The 20,431-nt window shown below is 44.0% G+C and overlaps 1 protein-coding gene across 10 annotated transcripts in view; it reads right to left on the bottom strand.

Moving 5' to 3' along the window:
• Window positions 1-20,431, bottom strand: part of LOC110505733 (ral GTPase-activating protein subunit alpha-1) — a 125,095-nt gene that overhangs the window by 39,860 nt on the left and 64,804 nt on the right. For all 10 annotated transcript variants that reach the window (XM_036962487.1, XM_036962488.1, XM_036962493.1 and 7 more), the window contains 3 exons: window positions 13,741-13,812; window positions 13,490-13,613; window positions 12,956-13,111 (listed from right to left, as the gene is read on the bottom strand). In XM_036962487.1, the coding sequence (XP_036818382.1) occupies window positions 12,956-13,111; window positions 13,490-13,613; window positions 13,741-13,812 (352 nt within the window). The remainder of the gene's footprint in view (window positions 1-12,955; window positions 13,112-13,489; window positions 13,614-13,740; window positions 13,813-20,431) is intronic.

Here is a 20,431-nt window from a genome sequence, read left to right as displayed (position 1 = left end):
TTGACGTGTTTCTTCTCCAATTTATGCTTTGGCCACAAATAATCTACATGACCAAGAGTATGTGGACAGCTGCTCGTTGAACACCTCATTCCAAAATCATGGGCATTAATATGGAGTTGGTCCCCCTCTTTACTGCTATAACAGCCTCCACTCTACCGGGAAGGCATTCCACTAGATGTTAGAACATTGCTGCAGGGACTTGCTTCCATTCAGTCACAAGCGCATTAGTGAGGTCGGGCACTGACGTTAGGCGATTAGACCTGGCTCGCAGTCGGCATTCCAATTCATCCCAAAGGTGTTCGATGGGGTTGAGGTCAGGGCTCTGTGCAGGCCAGTCAAGTTCTTCCACACCGATCTCGGCAAACCATTTCTGTATGGACCTGGCTTTGTCCACGGGCCAACTTCTCGGCTGAGCCGTTGTTGCTCCTAGACGTTTCCACTTCAAAATAACAGCACTTACAGTTGACCGGGGCAGCTCTAGCAGGGAAGAAATTTGATGAACTGACTTGTTGGAAAAGTGGCATCCTATGACAGTGGAACTTTAAAAGTCACTGAGCTCTTCAGTTAAGCCATTCTACTGCCAATGTTTGTCTATGGAGATTGCATGGTTGTGTGCTCGATTTTATACACCTGTCAGCAACGGGTGTGACTGAAATAGCTGAATCCACTCATTTTAAGGGGTGTCCATAACAAATGTATTTGGATATAAGTAACAGAATATGAACTTTTAAAAAGTGAGATATTCATTGGGCAGTTACTTTAAGTGAGAGCCTTGAGCTTGGATTCGCCGTCAAAACTCAGGCCTGTATGAAAAAAAAGTCTCAGAGAAGGAGTGCTGATCTGGGATCAGTTCTCCCCGTTCATATAATCTTTGTCATTGTGATCTAAAAAGAAAAACGATCCTATACCAGAACTAGGACTTCTCCATTCAACCATCTAACACTGTCACTGTGTCCTGTGTGGGGCAGGTAGCACGAGTTGGCTGTCTAGGACTACTCCATCCAGGGCCATCCAGCACCGTGTCATTAACCTTGAAGAGTGACAGGCGAGAGGAGCCACCACCGCAACACGCCGCCTCAGACCACAGCACTCATCCATCTTCTCACACTCACTCCATCTTTCTAATGTTCTCTCCATCTTCACATGTTCACTCAATCACTCCGAGGGCCACAGAGAGCCAGGCTGTCACAGGCAGTCCCACAAAGGCCACGTCACACTGTCCTGGCCTGGGTCGTGTTCATTAGGTGCAAAACTGAAGAAAACTTTCTCAAAACAGGAGGGACTACCTGGACTTGTCTAATAAAAAAAAAAACTCATTTACTTTTCCCGTTGTGTGCCATAGTGAACACGACCCTTGCCTGTATAGAGAATTCCATTTGGTAAATCGCTCTGCGCATGCATACTCAGGCTGACTGGCTATCGTTCAGGCAAATAAGAAAAAAGTGCACTCAGGCTATCCGGAAGGCCAAAGTTAGTTACTTTAGAAGCAGTTCCCTCTCTGTGGGTCGAACCCCAAGAAGTTCTGGAAAACGGTTAAAAACATGGAGAATAAACTCTCCTCCTCACAGCTGCCCTTGTCCCTTAATGTTGATGATGTGGTTGTTACTGACAAGGAGCACATGGCTGAGCTCTTTAATCACCACTTCATTAAGTCAGGATTCCTACTTGACTCAGTCATGACTCCTTCCCCGTCCAACATTTCCTCATCTCCCACCCCTTCTAATGCGACTATCCCCAATGCTTCTCCCTCTTTTTCGCATGTCCCGCTACAAAGTTTCTCCCTGCAGGTAGTCACTGAGTCTGAGGTGCTAAAGGAGATCCTTAAACTTGACCCCCCAAAAAACATCTGGTTCAGATGGTTTAGACCCTTTCTTCTTTAACTTCTTGATACACCCATCCCGTTACCGGGATAATTTTTGTCAACATCCGCAGAATTGCAGAGCGCCAAATTCAAATTAAATTACTAAAAATATTCAATTTTCATGAAATCACAAGTGCAATATAGCAAAACACAGCGTAGCTTGTTGTTAATCCACCTGGCGTGTCAGATTTCAAAAAAGCATTTAGGCGAAAGCATACCAAGCGTTTATGTAAGGACATCTCTCTCAGTAGACAAAACATTACAAACAGCTAGCAGCCAAGTAGATTGGTCATGATCTTTCTCGCTCATTTTTAAAAATAAAAGCCTGAATCTATGTCTAAAGACTGTTCACACCATGGGGAAGCCATAGGAAAAGGAATCTGGTTGATATCCCTTTAAATGGAGCGAAGGCAGGCTATGGAACAGAGAGCTTTCAGGAAAAACAGCACTTCCAGGTTGGATTTTTCTCAGGTTTTCGCCTGCAATATCAGTTCTGTTATACTCACAGACAATATTTTGACAGTTCTGGAAACTTTAGAGTGTTTTCTATCCTAATCTGACAATATTATAATATTATATGCATATTCTAGATTCTGGGCCTGAGAAAGGCAGTTTCATTTGGGTACGTTTTTCATCCAAACATAAATACTGCCCCCTGCACTCAACAGGTTGCTGCCCCTATATTGCCAAGCCTAGCTCTGACCTTTTTAACCTCTCTCTCCTCTTCCCATTGCTTGAAAAGCAGCATTTTATTTAAAGGGTTATAGGCCCATTTCTATTTTGCCCTGTTTATCAAAAGTGTTGAAAAAACTTATCAATAATCAACGGACTGGCTTTCTTGATGTCTATAGTATTCTCTTGGGTATGCAATCTGGTTTCCGCTCAGGTTATGGATGTGTCACTGCAAACTTAAAGGTCCTAAAAGATGTCACCATTGCCCTTGATTCTAAGAAATGTTGTGCTGCTATTCTTTACAGTTCGCTGCAGCTAGCAACGAGCTGCTAGAAAAAAACTCAAACTGGAGCGTTTTATCTACATCTCGTCACCCAAAAACTCGATCATGGACACTTTTACTGACAGTTGTGGCTGCTTCGTGTGATGTATTGTTGTCTCTACCTTCTTGCCCTTTGTGCTGTTCTCTGCGCCCAATAATGTTTGTACCATGTTTTGTGCTGCTACCATGTTGTGCTGCTGCCATGTTGTGTTGCTGCCTTGCTATGTTGTCGTCTTAGGTCTCTCTTTATGTAGTGTTGTCCCTCTTGTCGTGATGTGTGTTTTGTCCTATATTTTTTAATCCCGGCCCCAGTGCCCGCAGGAGGGCTTTTTCCTTCTGGCAGGCCACCATTGTAAATAAGGATTTGTACTTATCTGACTTGCCTAGTTAAGGTTAAATAAAAAAAATAGCACCTTGTTCTCATCCTCCGCTCTCAACCAATAGGAAACTATTATTCTTTCCTCCGAGCCAGTCACAAAATCTAATCCTCATCCATTGCCGAGCAGATAGTGGCTAGCTGCTGCTTGAGCCATCTTTCCTTTAACATTTCACATCAGCAGCCCTCATTCATAAATCCTTGGTCCATAAGACCCAGAGGGTGTGTACGTATTCTCAGCTTTCAACCTTCAGTACGCCTGTCACTGTCTGTTACGAGGTGTGCTGAGGGGAGATGGGGCAAACAACAAACAAATAAATATGCAGGGTGTGTGTGTGTTTGAGTGTGACTATGTGTGTGTGCCTGCTGGCCGCTCTCGCTGGCTGAGCTGACACGCTTTAGTGTCTGGTTAACATGGTTTAGTGTCTATCTGCAGATCGCTCTGTTGGATAGCGTCTCCTCCAGCCTCTCCAAATCCAATCAGCTGCTGAGAAGTCATGGTAGGAGTTTAACCAGGGGGACAGCGACGGCCAGATCTAATTTGGCTACATTATGGCCATGTGCAGCGCGGACCGCCGGGTGAAGGGGGAACGGGAGCAACGCTCCAGGTGACGAGTCCCAAATGGCATCCTGTTCTCTATATAGTGCACTACTGAGCTCTGGTCAAAGGTAGTGCTCTATATAGGGAATAGCGTGTAATTTGGGATGAACAAGGGGGTTTGGGGGGGCCACCACCACCCGCACGCACAAACATCACTTTGTTGCTATACATACACACCTAAATTGTAGCAATGAGTTATGAGCAGAGTGGTGAGCGCAGATGCAGAACATGAAGACAGAAAGGCCTTTCGGCAGGCTGGCAGGCTGGAGGGCTGGATGAGTGATTTCAGACACGAGATAGGAGACGGTTATGTGAAATACGGTGGTTTGAATTTATTTCCATCTTACACACATAACAAGATGGCGCCGACAGAGATGGTCGCCTCACTTCAAATCCTTATGAAACTATGCAGTATTTTATTTTTTTATGTATTATTTCTTACATTGTTTCCCCAGGAAATCTTAACCTGTCCAGGACTGGGGTTCCGCTAGCGGACAGTCAATGAAACTGCAGGGCGCCAAATACAAATCAACAAAAATCTTATTTTACATTGGCGTGTTGTGTTCAGTAGTTCCAAAACATGCAGTGATATTGCAGAGAGCCACATTAATTCACAGAAATACTCATAATAAATGTTGATGAAAATATAACTATTATACATGGAACTTTAGATACACTTCTCCTTAATGTAACCGCTGTGTCAGATTTTTTTTTAACTTTATGGAAAAAGCATCATCTGAGAATGGCGCTCAGAGCCCAAACCAGCCACAGAAATATCCTCCATGTTGTGTAGTCAACATTATTCATAAATAGCATTTTAAATATTCACTTACCTTAATCATCTTCATAAGAATGCACACCCAGGAATCGCAGTTCCACAAAAAATGCTTGTTTTGTTCGATAATGTCCATCATTTATGTCCATTTATGTCCAATAGCTCCCATCCGGCCCCCCTTCACATGAGCAGCCTGAAACAACGTTCTAAAGATGGAGGACATCTAGTGGAAGCCTTAGGAAGTGCAAAATAACCCATATCCCACTGTGAATTCGATAGGGGTGAGTTCAAAAACTACAAACCTCAGATTTCCCACTTCCTGTTTGTATTTTTTCTCAGGTTTTTCCTGCCATATGAGTTCTGTTATACTCACAGACATCATTCAAACAGTTTTAGAAACTCCAGAGTGTTGTCTATCCAATATGAATAATAATATGCATATATTAGCATCTGGGACTGAGTAGGAGGCAGTTCACTCTGGGCACGCTATTCATCCAAAAGTGAAAATGCTGCCCCCTATCCCAAACAAGTTTTAAGTCTAATTACAAACAGCCGGGAAGAACTATTGGATATAAGAGCAACGTCAACTTACCAACATTATGACCAGGAATACGACTTTCCCGATGCGGATCCTCTGTTCGGACCACCACCAAGGACAATGGATCTAATTCCCAAAAGCTGACCCAAGACAACGGCGCCGCAGAAGGGGCAGACTGAGCGGCCTCCTGGTCAGGCTCTGTAAACGTGCACATCGGCCACCGCTCCCGAGTATACTACTCGCCAATGTCCAGTATCTTGACAACAAAGCAGATGAAATTTGAGCAAGGGTTGCCTTCCAGAGAGACATCCGAGATCGTAACATTCTCTGTTTCACGGAAACATGGCTCACTCGGGATATGATATCCCGGACTTCTCCATGCATCACACCAACGGAGATAAACACCTCTCTGGGAAGAGGAAGGGCAGGGGTGTATGCTTCATGATTACTGACTAATGGTGTAATCATAACAACATACAGGAACTCAAGTCCTTGAACTCACCCGACCTAGAATTCCTCACAATCAAATGCTGGCAATGTTACCTTCCAAGAGAATTCTCGTCAGTTATCGTCAAAGCTGTGTACATTCTTCCTCAAGCAGACACCAAGCGGGCCCTAAAGGAACTTCACTGGACTCTATGTAAACTGGAAACCATATATCTTGAGGATGCATTTATTGTAGCTGGGGATTTTAACAACGCAAATTTGAGAACAAGGCTACCTAAATTCTATCAGCATTTTGATTGCACTACGCGCGGTGCTACTCTCGACCACTGCTACTCTTAAATTCCGCGATGCATACAAAGCCTTCCCCTGCCCTCCTTTCGGCAAATCCAACCACGACGCCATCTTGCTCCTACCATCTTATAGGCAGAAACTCAAACAGGATGTACCAGTGACTGGTCTGACCAATCGGAATCCACGCTTCAAGATTGTTTTCATCACGCGGACTGGGATATGTTCCGGTCAGCCTCAGGGAATAACATCGACCTACAGTGGGGCAAAAAAGTATTTAGTCAGCCACCAATTGTGCAAGTTCTCCCACTTAAAAAGATGAGGCCTGTAATTTTCATCACAGGTACACTTCAACAATGACAGACAAAATGAGAAAAGAAATCCAGAAAATCACATTGTAGGATTTTAATGAATTTATTTGCAAATTATGGTGGAAAATAAGTATTTGGTCAATAACAAAAGTTTATCTCAATACTTTGTTATATACCCTTTGTTTGCAATGTATTTGGTCACCTACAAACAAGCAAGATTTCTGGCTCTCACAGACCTGTAACTTCTTCTTTAAGAGGCTCCTCTGTCCTCCACTCATTACCTGTATTAATGGCACCTGATTGAACTTGTTATCAGTATAAAATACACCTGTCCACAACCTCAAACAGTCACACTCCAAACTCCACTATGGCCAAGACCAAAGAGCTGTCAAAGGACACCAGAAACTAAATTGTAGACCTGCACCAGGCTGGGAAGACTGAATCTGCAATAGGTAAGCAGCTTGATTTGAAGAAATCAACTGTGGGAGAAATTATTAGGAAATGGAAGACATACAAGACCACTGATAATCTCCCTCGATCTGGGGCTCCATGCAAGATCTCACCCCGTGGGGTCAAAATGATTGCAAGAACGGTGAGCAAAAACCCCAAAACCTAGTGAATGACCTGCAGAGAGCTGGGACCAAAATAACAAAGCCTACCATCAGTAACACACTACGCCGCCAGGGACTCAAATCCTGCAGTGCCAGACGTGTCCCCCTGCTTAAGCCAGTACATGTCCAGGCCCGTCTGAAGTTTGCTAGAGAGCATTTGGATGATCCAGAAGAAGATTGGGAGAATGTCATATGGTCAGATGAAACCAAAATATAACTTTTTGGTAAAAACTCAACTCGTCGTGTTTGGAGGACAAAGAATGCTGAGTTGCATCCAAAGAACACCATACCTACGGTAAAGCATGGGGGTGGAAACATCATGCTTTGGGGCTGTTTTTCTGCAAAGGGACCAGGACGACTGATCCGTGTAAAGGAAAGAATTAATGGGGCCACGTATCGTGAGATTTTGAGTGAAAATCTCCTTCCATCAGCAAGGGCATTGAAGATGAAACGTGGCTGGGTCTTTCAGCATGACAATGATCCCAAACACACCGCCCGGGCAACAAAGGAGTGGCTTTGTAAGAAGCATTTCAAGGTCCTGGAGTGGCCTAGCCAGTCTCCAGATCTCAACCCCATAGAAAATCTTTGGAGGGAGTTGGAAGTCCGTGTTGCCCAGCAACAGACCCAAAACATCACAGCTCTAGAGGAGAGGAATGGGCCAAAATACCAGCAACAGTGTGTGAAAACCATGTGAAGACTTACAGAAAACATTTGACCCCTGTCATTGCCAACAAAGGGTATATAACAAAGAATTGAGATAAACTTTTGTTATTGACCAAATACTTATTTTCCACCATAATTTGCAAATAAATTCATAAAAAATCCTACAATGTGATTTTCTGGATATCTTTTCTCATTTTGTCTGTCATAGTTGAAGTGTACCTATGATGAAAATTACAGGCCTCTCTCATATTTTTAAGTGGGAGAACTTGCACAATTGGTGGCTGACTAAATACTTTTTTGCCCCACTGTATATGCGGATTCGGTGAGTGAATTTATAAAGACGTGCATTGGAGTTATTAAAACCCACTCTAACCAGAAACTGTGGATGGATGGCGGCATTCACGTAAAACTGAAAGCGTAAACCACTGCATTTTACCATGGAAAGAGGTCTGGGAATATGGCTGAATGTAAACAGTATAGTTATTCCCTCTGCAAGGCATTCAAACAAGTGAAATTCCGGGACAAGGACAAAGTGGAGTCACAATTCAACGGCTCAGACACGAGACGTATGTGGCAGGGTCTACAGGAAATCACGCTACAAAAAGAAAACCACCCACGTCATGGACACCGACGTCACGCTTCCAGACAAACTAAACACCTGCTTTGCCCGCTTTGAGGATAATATAGTGAGACCGTCGCTGGTGTGTTTACGGACATATTCAATCGTTCCCCATCCCAGTCTGCTGTCTCCACATGCTTCAAGATGGCCACCATTGTTCCTGTACCCAAGAAGGCATAGATAACTGAACTAAATGACTACCACCCGTAGCACTCACTTCTGTCATAGTCAAGGATCATATCACCTCACCGGCCACCCTAGACCCACTTCAATTTGCATACCGCCTAACAGGTCCACAGACGATGCAATCGCCATCACACTGCACACTGCCCTATCCCATCTGGACAAGATGAATACCTATGTAAGAATGCTGTTCATTGACTACAGCTCAGCATTCAACACCATAGTACCCTCCAAGCTCATCATCAAGCTGGAGGCCCTGGGCCTCAACCCCACCCTGTGCAATTGGGTCCTGGACTTTGACGGGCAGCACCGAGGTGGTGAAGGTAGGAAACAACATTTCCACCTCACTGACCCTCAACACTGGAGCCCCACAATGGTGCATGCTCAGCAGCCTTCTGTACTCCCTGTTCACCCACGACTGCGTCGCCATGCACGCCTCCAGGTCAATCATCAAGTTTGCAGAAGACACAACAGTAGAGGGCTTGATTATCAACAACGACGAAACAGCCTATAGGGAGGAGGTGAGGGCTCTGGGAGTGTGGTGTCAGGAAAACAAACTCTTTCTCCAAAAGTCAACAAAACAAAGGAGATGATCGTGGACTTCAGGAAACAGCAGAGGGAGCAGCCTCCTATCCACACAGAAGGGACAGCAGTGGAGAATGTTTTAAGTTCCTGGAAAGTTTTAAGTTCCTCTCCGTACACATCAAGGACAAACTGATATGGTCCACCCACACAAACAGTGTGGTGAAGAAAGCGCAACAGTGCCTCTTCAACCTCAGGAGGCTGAAGAAATTTGACTTGTCACCCAAAACCCTGACTAACTTTTACAGATGCACAATCGAGAGCATCCTGTCGGGCTGTATCACAGCCTGGTACGGCAACTGCACCACCCTCAACTGCAAGGCTCTCCAGAGGGTGGTGCAGTCTGCACAACGCATCACCGGGGGCAAACTACCTGCCCTCCATGACACCTATAGCACCCGATGTCACAGGAAAGGTGCTTCTACACCTGCATTGCTTGCTGTTTGGGGTTTTAGGCTGGGTTTCTGTACAGCACTTTGTGACATCAGCTGATGTAAGAAGGGCTTTATAAATACATTTGATTGATATTTTTTGCTTTCAATCAATCAAAGACAACAACCACCCGAGCCACTGCCTGTTCACACCGCTACCAACCAGAAGGCGAGGTCAGTACAGGTGCATCAAAGCTGGGACCGAGAGACTGAAGAACACCTTCTATCTCAAGGCCACCAGACTGCTAAACAGCAATCACTAACCCAGAGGCTACTGCCTACATGGAGACCCAATCACTGGCCACTTTAACAAATAGATCATGAGTCCCTTTAAACAATGTCACTTTAATAATGTTTACATACCTTACATTACTAATATATTATGTATATACTGTATTTTATTACCATCTATTGCACCTTGCCTATGCCGCTCGGCCATCGCTCATCCATATATTTATATGTACATATTCTCATTCACCCTTTAGATGTGTGTATTAGGTAGTTGTTGGGGAACTGTTAGATTACTTGTTAGATTTTACTGCACTGTCAGAAACAGAAGCACAAGCATTTTGCTACACTCGCATTAACATCTGCTAATCATGTGTATGTGACCAATAAAATGTGATATCTTAGAGGTTATCTGATGGATTGGATGCCTGTTAGTTCACATTATCAGCAGTGTGAGTGAGTAATCACAAGCAAGCTATCAGTGGCGTTTCAGCTCTTGTTATTAAACCCCTCAAATCAGACTGCGATAAAATACACCCCTCCTCCTCTCTCTAGCCTCCTCACCCAAGCCACTGCAGAACAAGGGGAAGAAAATTCAAACTCACAGCTAATGATCCGTCTGCTTATTACTGGTCATTAGACACTACAATGTTTCTCTGGTACATTTACATTTGTATCATTTAGCAGGTGCTCTTATCCAGAGTGACTTACAGTTAATGCATTCATCTTCAGATAGCTAGGTGGGTCCATAGAGATCCTGGGTGAGACAACTACACATCACAATACCCTCCTCTACTACACTAACGTTACAACGAAATGACTCCTGCGGCCATTGGCCTACTAAGAAACTGTGTGTGTGTATTATTGGCCATCACACATGCACAACCAGCTTTTTCAATATTCCCCTCCTGTCTGTAAGCATTCATTAATGAGTATGTTATTAGTATTAGCAGCACCTTAGCATCCGGTCAGGGCTGTGTGTGTGTGTATCGCCCCCGTTGAAGATGTATGCCAGGGGAAGTGAGGGGACAGCTCTAATGATACTTCATTGTTCATTCTGCATCGCCGCGGCGATCTATAGCTACAGGCCCTCTGTATCATCGGCCACCCCGGCCTCACAGCCAAACTCATTACAGCTAATGCCCTCTGTTCTCTAATTACATTTCTGCCTGCTGAAAAATAATACCAAGACAAACAGATATTTGTAGAAGAGGAGAAAAACAAGGGAGAGGTGATGTCTATTTTAGGTTAAGAGTGACAGAGAGAGGTAGGGGAAAGAGAGAAAGAGAGATGCTAGCATGTTACAAAGGGAAAGAGAGAGAGATGCTAGCATGTTCCAAAGGGAATGAGAGAGAAATGCTAGCACGTTCCAAAGGGAATGAGAGAGATGCTAGCATGTTCCAAAGGGAATGAGAGAGAGATGCTAGCATGTTCCAAAGGGAATGAGAGAGAAATGCTAGCACGTTCCAAAGGGAATGAGAGAGATGCTAGCATGTTCCAAAGGGAATGAGAGAGAGATGCTAGCATGTTTCAAAGGGAATGAGAGAGAGATGCTAGCATGTTCCAAAGGGAATGAGAGAGAGATGCTAGCATGTTCCAAAGGGAATGAGAGAGAGATGCTAGCATGTTCTAAAGGGAATGAGAGAGAGATGCTAGCATGTTTCAAAGGGAATGAGAGAGAGATGCTAGCATGTTCCAAAGGGAATGAGAGAGATGCTAGCATGTTCCAAAGGGAATGAGAGAGAGATGCTAGCATGTTCTAAAGGGAATGAGAGAGAGATGCTAGCATGTTCCAAAGGGAATGAGAAAGAGATGCTAGCATGTTCCAAAGGGAATGAGAGAGAGATGCTAGCATGTTCCAAATGGAATGAGAGAGAGATGCTAGCATGTTCCAAAGGGAATGAGAGAGCGATGCTAGCATGTTCCAAAGGGAATGAGAGAGAGATGCTAGCATGTTCCAAAGGGAAAAAGTACAGAGGCAGAATGAGGTGAGAGAGATAAAGAAGAGCTAGAAGAAGAAAGGGCTTCTTGAGAGAGAGAGGAATAAAGGGAACCATTTAAGGTGAGAATATATTTTCTCCCTCATTGCCACTGTAGCTGGAAGGAGATGGAAGTTCCTCTCATCTTCTGTAGCAACCCATTGCCCTGGTAGCTGGAGGGAGATTGAAGCTCCTCTCGTCTACATTAGCAAAACATGTCATGTTTCTCTGTGGGGCTCAAGTCCACACAAAAACAGCTCTCTGCAGGTAGAAATGTGACCCATCTGAGAGAGCTTGACATATAATGGTTTAGTAGTGGACTGAACAGAAAGGTCAGTGTGTTTTTGTTCCGCATTGTATGAGTTGGGGGATACAGAGAATCACTACAGAGTGGTGTGAGAGAGAGAGAAGACATTGGGTCTCTCTCTCTGCAGGGGAGCAGTGAGAGCATCTAAAAAGGCAACACAGAATAACCCACCCCCTGCTGACTGGATGAAAGGAAGTGAGAGGGACACAGACAGACATGGCTGCGGTCCAAACACTTAAAATACACACCCTATCCCCTCAGCCCTCAAATTAAGTGAACACTTCTGATGACGTATCATGACGTCTGACGAGTATACACTTGCAGGGCAAGGGGCGAGGGAGGAAGGAATGATTTTTAAATGGACCGCCCTTGGCCGGAAAATCGCCACTCGTTCATCCCGCAATGATTGTGTTTTCAGCCTGAGGTAGCTTATATATATATATATATATATATATATATATATATATATATATATATATATATATATATATATATATATATATATATGCTTTATATGCGCTACAGTCAATTATGAGAATTATGTCTACTTATATTAAATATATAATTCTTAATATTTGCCTAATGTATGATAGCTAGCGAATTAATTTGCTAACTAATGTTAGCCTGCCTAGCTGGAACTTTTGGAGGAGAAAAATTTGTCTACAATTTCCAAAAGATTTCCAAAAAATGTCCAAACAAAAACATATTTACTTTTTGCGAGACGTGTTTGTGCCGTCATGTGCATTAGTAGCACAATTTCTAACTTGCATTTGCATTCGTTGTTTCTTACACTTGTATGTTGCCTTCTCCATTGATGATGTTTTTAAGTTTTCACAGACTTTTCTTAATGTACAATCGTCGTGAATTGAATTTTGGAGAGTTTCAGGCCCCGGAGTAAACATAATTATACACTCACAAAGCTGACTAAAAACGAGGGCTTACGTTGCAAACTTCCCTTGCTTGGCTAATCATTTGAACCACCCTCCAAGATGATGAAGGGATTCTCCCAATGGCATAAGAGGAGGGTAAGTGGATGAGGGTGAGTGTTTGGACCGCAGCCCTAGTGTGTGCATCTCAATAAAAGTTCATAACAGGGTTGCAGTCAGACATTATCTTTTTCACACAGACACCAACTGCCGTTCATAGAACACCATAACAGACCTTTTTGGTGAGTGAGTCGTCTGAGTCTGGGGGCATCCGCGTGGAGACGTGGAACATGACCTCAACGGTGGAGGTGGCAAAGTAAGGCGTGGTCAGACCAGTGCTCTTGTTCCGCTGAAGACCTCCCATAAAGCCACAGTGACTGGTCAAGTTCACCTGGAATAAAGGAAAACAGATTATCAAACTTCCATAAGATACACTAAAGCAAGAAGTGGGCAATCAAAGTGTTTTCAGTGTTCTAAATCAGGCACAGAAAAATATAACTCAATGGTAATATAACTCAACAATAACTCACTAATGAATATTGAAAAAAAAACAATCCAGCGATCCAGCTAACTTGACACAACTGTGGGAAGCATTGGAGTCAACATGGGCCAGTGTCCCTGTGAAATGCTATCGACACCTTGTAGAGTCCATGACCCAACGAATTGAGGGGGGTGCATCTCAATATTAGGAAGGTGTTCCTAATATTTTGTGCACTCGGTGTACAGAGATGCTGAAAGGTTGTAATGGAGAGAGAGGGGTCTGTCTTACCTCCCAGCCCAGCCCAGAGACAAAGTCCTCGTAGGCCTGACTCCCCCTGGTATTACACAGGATAGAGTGCTTGTCCTCCTGCCCCTCTGCCACGTAAAACACAGCTATTTTGTGCGTCTCTCGACTACAGGAAAAGATGGCAAATGAGAGAAAAGATAAGGAACAAGAAAAAATATATAAGAAACATAAGGAAACATTTTTGTTGTTCCCTAAAAGTAAAACAGTCTGAGGAAGAGGACCCACTAACATACCACTGCCTGGAGTCGAGGTTCTTAAGCTCTCTAAGCAGCTTCTCGTTCTTCTTCAGGAGATGGAAGTTGCTCCTATAACAGAGAACAACAAGTGTATAAGCCATTGGCATAAATAATTGTGACATAGAATCTGTAGGCTATGTAGAATATATTTACAACACAGTGATGTCTTGGAAAAGATTCTAAAGTATTCGGAAGGTTGACAGCAACAAGACACTGAGCATGGACAATAAAGTATAACTTTTATTCTATTCACAACAACATTAGCCAGGCCTGTCCTCACTCCCTATAGGCAGACCGTGATCAGGTGATTAGGTCTATACTGCACAGATTTTCACTAAGTAGCCCTCAGACTTCTCCCTCTGCCTGCCGCAGACTACCTCTCCATCATTAGCAGGCCCACATGTCAAATTGGCCTCCTCTTTGTTTTTGTCACAGCATTTCCTGGAACATCAGACCAATCGAGTCAAACCACAGCCAAACAAGTGGTGGCAGGAATTCTGGGAAATAAATACAAAATCCTTATCACAGTATTTAGCTAAAAACACGAATACACTGCAACTTTATAGCAAGCGATGGACAGCTCGAGATCCTGAGAAATCAATACACTTAGATCTTAGTTACCACCCCGGTGTAACAACACGCGAGATCTGGAGCTTTAAAACGTTGCCTTATTTCCCCCAATCTGGAGTTTGAACATTAGCTGCTTAGGCCCGGTCAAGTTTGAACAGAGGGGGGGGGGGGGGGGGGGGACAATGACGGCTCATGTAAAAGCCACGACTACTTTTTTTAAAAATGACTTTGTTTCGTGGTGTTTTCCTCCTCCCTCTCACCATTTGAGTATGGGCCTATTTATTAGCTTGTTACAATGTAACGGTCTTAATTATTTCCATTGAAAGTGAGCCATTTCAAAGGCGGCAATCAGGAACAGCACACTCGCTCGCCCACGCACCGCGGTATGAATGCCAGAAGGAGAGCGAGCGAGAGAGAAATAAAGAGAAAAAGAAAGCGCGAGCAGGACAATGGCTCATTAAAGGCTATCTCCTCCTGACTCCTTTCTGCTCCCTCAGTAATTGAGGAAAAATGTACTTACTACAACTGTGATGTGGTTGTGTCACTCTGTATAAGACCATCTGCTAAATTGCTTAAAATGTCAAATGCAGTCCATCCAGGGTTTCGCAGGAATACATTTTTATAACATTTGGCCACAAAAATGCTTGCTTTTGCTGTGGCAATTCTGACATTTTGCATGGCAAAAAAAAGTCTGTATCTGGTGTGACCACCAAACTGCCTCATGCAGAGCGTCACTTCTCATTCGCATAGGGCTGATCAGTCTGTTGACTGTGGGCTGTAGAATGTTGTCCCACTCCTCTTCAATGGGGGTGCGAAGTTGCTTGAAATTGGTGGGAACTGGAACACGCTCTGTCGTACACGTTGATCCAGAGCATCCCAAACCTGCTCAACTGGTGACATGTTTGGAGAGTATGCATGCCATGGAAGAACATTTTCAGCTTCCAGGAATTGTGTACAGATCCTTGTGACATGGGGACGCGCATTATCACGCTGAAACATGAGGTGATGGCGGTAGATGATTGGCAACACAATGGGCCTCAGGATCTCGTCATGGTATCTCTGTGCAATCAAATTGCCCTTGATAAAATGAAATTGTGTTCGATGTCCGTAGCTTATGCCTGCCCATACCACAACCCCTGTATAATGATTATGCTGTCAGGTGGATGGATTATCCTAGCAAAGGAGAAATGCTCACTATCAGGGATGTAAACAAATTTGTGCACAAAATTGAGAGTTAAGCTGTTTGTGCATATGGAACATTTCCTGGATCTTTTATTTCAGCTCATGAAACATGGGACCAACACTTTTCATGTTATGTTTATATTTTTGTTCAGTATAAATTAATGTTCTTGTCCCTATCCCTCCATTCTACTGATAAGATGACCTCTCATATACATACATCTGTTAAATATATATTTTGTGAAAGAGTAACGAATGGGAGAAATTAATGGAAGGGGCTATTTTTATGTCCATCATTGCTCCTGGATAGATGGATGTGTTCGCTGATAAACACAGCCATTAGGGCTAAATGTGACGCGCCATTTCCATTTAGCCCAATTAGTTCTCCTCATTAAAGATCCAGCCTCCATCTCTAGTAATACAATAGATAATACTTCAAAGACATCAATGAAAAAAGCCATCAGAAATAGCTGCTTCAGGAAATGGATCTATGTAAAGTAATATATGTGAAGTGTGGTGATAATGAGGTGGATGAGATGACCATGTGAGTAAGTGAGCGAGAGAGAAAGAAAGCGAGAGAGAGAAAGAGATCCGGACGGACAAGCTACTCTAATCTGACTATACTAAATCTCAGTGATGGGCTGAGAGACAAACAAGGCTGGCGGTAGCAGTGACACATGGTGCATTTTTTCCACCCCCATCTGAATATAGCACAGCACCTAGAGCAAGTTGAAGTTCCATCATCACATACCCATTTTCTACAAGAGTCTACTGGATCTCTCCAAATGTGCCAGTTCTGTAAACAATAGGCTACCTGCAGAATAAAGCTATTTTGCCATAACAACTTTGAATCAACTGTAGACTATGATGTTGGTCATGTTCAGTAGGGCACACCGTAATAAAGCATTTCCAAACTGAAAAAGGGCTTTTCAAATTGAACAAGTTTGGGTAATACAGTGCCTTCAGAAAATATTCAACCCCCTCTACTTTTTCCACATTTTGTTGTTTTACAGCCTGAAACTAAAATTGATTCAATTGAGATTTTGTGTCACTGGCCTACACACAATACCCCATAATGTCAAAGTAGAATTATGTTTTTGCTCACTGTGTGCAATAATAGTGTGTAACATGATTTTTTTAAAATCCCTACCTCATCTCTGTACCCCACACATACAATTATCTGTAAGGTCCCTCAGTCGAGCAGTGAAAAGACCAGGTTTTTCAATGCCTCGCAAAAAGGGGTACATATTGGTAGATGGATAACATTCTTAAAAAGCAGACATTGAATATCACTTTGAGCAGAGTGAAGTTATTAATTACATTTTGGATGGTGTATCAATACACCCAGTGACTACAAAGATACAGTGCATACGGGAAAGTATTCAGACCCCTTGCCCTTTTCCACAGTTACAGCCTTATTCTAAAATTTATAAAAATGTTTCCCCCCCCCCATCAATCTACACACAATACCAAGTGTATTTATATTTACATAAGTATTCAGACCCTTTACTCAGTACTTTGTTGAAGCACCTTAAGCAGCGATTACAGCCTTTAGTCTTCTTGGGTATGACGCTACAAGCTTGGCACACCTGTATGTGGGGAGCTTCTCCTATTCTTCTCTGCAGATCCTCTCAAGCTCTGTCAGGTTGAATGGGGAGCGTCGCTGCACAGCCAATTTCAGGTTTCTCCAAAGATGTTCGGGCTCTGGCCGGGCCACTCAAGGACATTCAGAGATTTGTCCCGAAGCCACTCCTGCATTGTTTTGGCTGTGTGCTTAGGGCGTTGTCCTGTTGGAAGGTGAACCTTCGCCCCAGTCTGAGGTCTAAAGCGCTCTCTGGGGCAGGTTTTCATCAAGGATCTCTCTGTACTTTGCTCTGTTCATCTTCCCTCGATCCTGACTAATCTCCCAGTCCCTGCCGCTGAAAAAACATCCCAACAGCATGATACTGCCAACACCATGCTTCACCGTAGGGATCGTGCCAGGTTTCCTCTAGACGTGACGCCCTAGACGTGGTGCTTAAGACATCGTGGTCACCTCCCTGACCAAGGCCCTTCTCCCCCGATTGCTCAGTTTGGCCGGGCGGCAAGCTCTAGGAAGAGTCTTGGTGGTTCCAAACTTCTTCCATTTAAGAATGATGGAGGCCACTGTGTTCTTGGGAAACTTCAATGCTGCAGACATTTTATGGTACCCTTCCTCAGATCTGTGCCTCCACACAATCCTGTCTCGGAGCTCTACGGACAATTCCTTTGACCTCATGGCTTGGTTTTTGCTCTGAAATGTACTGTCAACTGTGGGACCTTAAATAGACAGGTGTGTGCCTTTCCAAATCATGTCCAATCAATTTAATACATTTTTTAAAATCAGAGAATTAACCAATGATATCAGGCCACACCCGGCCATGATTACAGACACCTGTGTTTGTCCATTATACCCTGATTAAGACAGCTTGTCTGTCGTTTTGACAACGTTTTGTTGGTTATTAGGTTATTAAATTATTGCATCGGAGCTCCTAGAGTGTGTGGCTCTCCTTCATTTTTGAAGTGTTCTACTCCACAAGTCAGCACCTCGCATAAATAGGTGTGCGTTTATTTCACCTCTAGATCAATCAATTTAATTTACCACAGGTGGACTCCAATCAGGTTGTAGAAACGTCAAGGATGATCAATAGAAACAGGATGCACCTGAGCTTACTTTTGAGTCTCATAGCACAGGGTCTGAATACTTTTGTAAATAATGTATTTCTGTTTTTTTTTTTTTTTAAATTTGCAAAGATTTCTAAAAACCTGTTTTCGCATAGTCATTATGGGGTATTGTGTGTAGATAGATTTTTATTTATTTAATCCATTTTAGAATAAGGCCGCAACGTATCAAAATGTGGAGAAGGGGAAGGGGTCTGAAAACTTTCCGAATGCACTGTATGCATGTGTCCTTCCTAACTCAGTTGCTGGAGAGGAAGGAAATCGCTCAGGGATTTCACCATGAGGCAATAGTAACTTTAAAACAGTTACAGAGTTTAATGGCTGCGATAGGAGAAAACTGAGGATGGATCAACAACATTATAGTTACTCCACAATACTAACCAAATCAAATCAAATTTTATTTGTCACATACACATGGTTAGCAGATGTTAATGCGAGTGTAGCGAAATGCTTGTGCTTCTAGTTCCGACAATGCAGTAATAACCAACAAGTAATCTAACTAACAATTCCAAAACTACTGTCTTGTACACAGTGTAAGGGGATAAAGAATATGTACATAAGGATATATGAATGAGTGATGGTACAGAGCAGCATAGGCAAGATACAGTAGATGGTATCGAGTACAGTATGTACAAATGAGATGAGTATGTAAACAAAGTGGCATAGTTTAAAGTGGCTAGTGATACATGTATTACATAAGGATACAGTCGATGATATAGAGTACAGTATATACGTATGCATATGAGATGAATAATGTAGGGTAAGTAACATTATATAAGGTAGCATTGTTTAAAGTGGCTAGTGATATATTTACATCATTTCCCATCAATTCCCATTATTAAAGTGGCTGGAGTTGAGTCAGTGTCAGTGTGTTGGCAGCAGCCACTCAATGTTAGTGGTGGCTGTTTAACAGTCTGATGGCCTTGAGATAGAAGCTGTTTTTCAGTCTCTCGGTCCCAGCTTTGATGCACCTGTACTGACCTCGCCTTCTGGATGATAGCGGGGTGAACAGGCAGTGGCTCGGGTGGTTGATGTCCTTGATGATCTTTATGGCCTTCCTGTGACATCGGGTGGAGTAGGTGTCCTGGAGAGCAGGTAGTTTGCCCCCGGTGATGCGTTGTGCAGACCTCACCACCCTCTGGAGAGCCTTACGGTTGAGGGCGGAGCAGTTGCCGTACCAGGCGGTGATACAGCCCGCCAGGATGCTCTCGATTGTGCATTTGTAGAAGTTTGTGAGTGCTTTTGGTGACAAGCCAAATTTCTTCAGCCTCCTGAGGTTGAAGAGGCGCTGCTGCGCCTTCTTCACAATGCTGTCTGTGTGAGTGGACCAATTCAGTTTGTCTGTGATGTGTATGCCGAGGAACTTAAAACTTGCTACCCTCTCCACTACTGTTCCATCGATGTGGATAGGGGGGTGTTCCCTCTGCTGTTTCCTGAAGTCCACAATCATCTCCTTAGTTTTGTTGACGTTGAGTGTGAGGTTATTTTCCTGACACCACACTCCGAGGGCCCTCACCTCCTCCCTGTAGGCCGTCTCGTCGTTGTTGGTAATCAAGCCTACCACTGTTGTGTCGTCCGCAAACTTGATGATTGAGTTGGAGGCGTGCGTGGCCCCGCAGTCGTGGGTGAACAGGGAGTACAGGAGAGGGCTCAGAACGCACCCTTGTGGGGCCCCAGTGTTGAGGATCAGCGGGGAGGAGATGTTGTTGCCTACCCTCACCACCTGGGGGCGGCCCGTCAGGAAGTCCAGTACCCAGTTGCACAGGGCGGGGTCGAGACCCAGGGTCTCGAGCTTGATGACGAGCTTGGAGGGTACTATGGTGTTGAATGCCGAGCTGTAGTCAATGAACAGCATTCTCACATAGGTATTCCTCTTGACCAGATGGGTTAGGGCGGTGTGCAGTGTGGTTGAGATTGCATCGTCTGTGGACCTATTTGGGCGGTAAGCAAATTGGAGTGGGTCTAGGGTGTCAGGTAGGGTGGAGGTGATATGGTCCTTGACTAGTCTCTCAAAGCACTTCATGATGACGGAAGTGAGTGCTACGGGGCGGTAGTCGTTTAGCTCAGTTACCTTAGCTTTCTTGGGAACAGGAACAATGGTGGCCCTCTTGAAGCATGTGGGAACAGCAGACTGGTATAGGGATTGATTGAATATGTCCGTAAACACACCGGCCAGCTGGTCTGCGCATGCTCTGAGGGCGCGGCTGGGGATGCCGTCTGGGCCTGCAGCCTTGCGAGG

This window comes from Oncorhynchus mykiss, chromosome 25 (assembly GCF_013265735.2).
Source record: "Oncorhynchus mykiss isolate Arlee chromosome 25, USDA_OmykA_1.1, whole genome shotgun sequence".
NCBI lineage: Eukaryota > Metazoa > Chordata > Actinopteri > Salmoniformes > Salmonidae > Oncorhynchus > Oncorhynchus mykiss.
The sequence above is the reverse complement of the archived record's forward strand: the minus strand, read 5'-3'. Positions and strand labels throughout refer to the sequence as shown.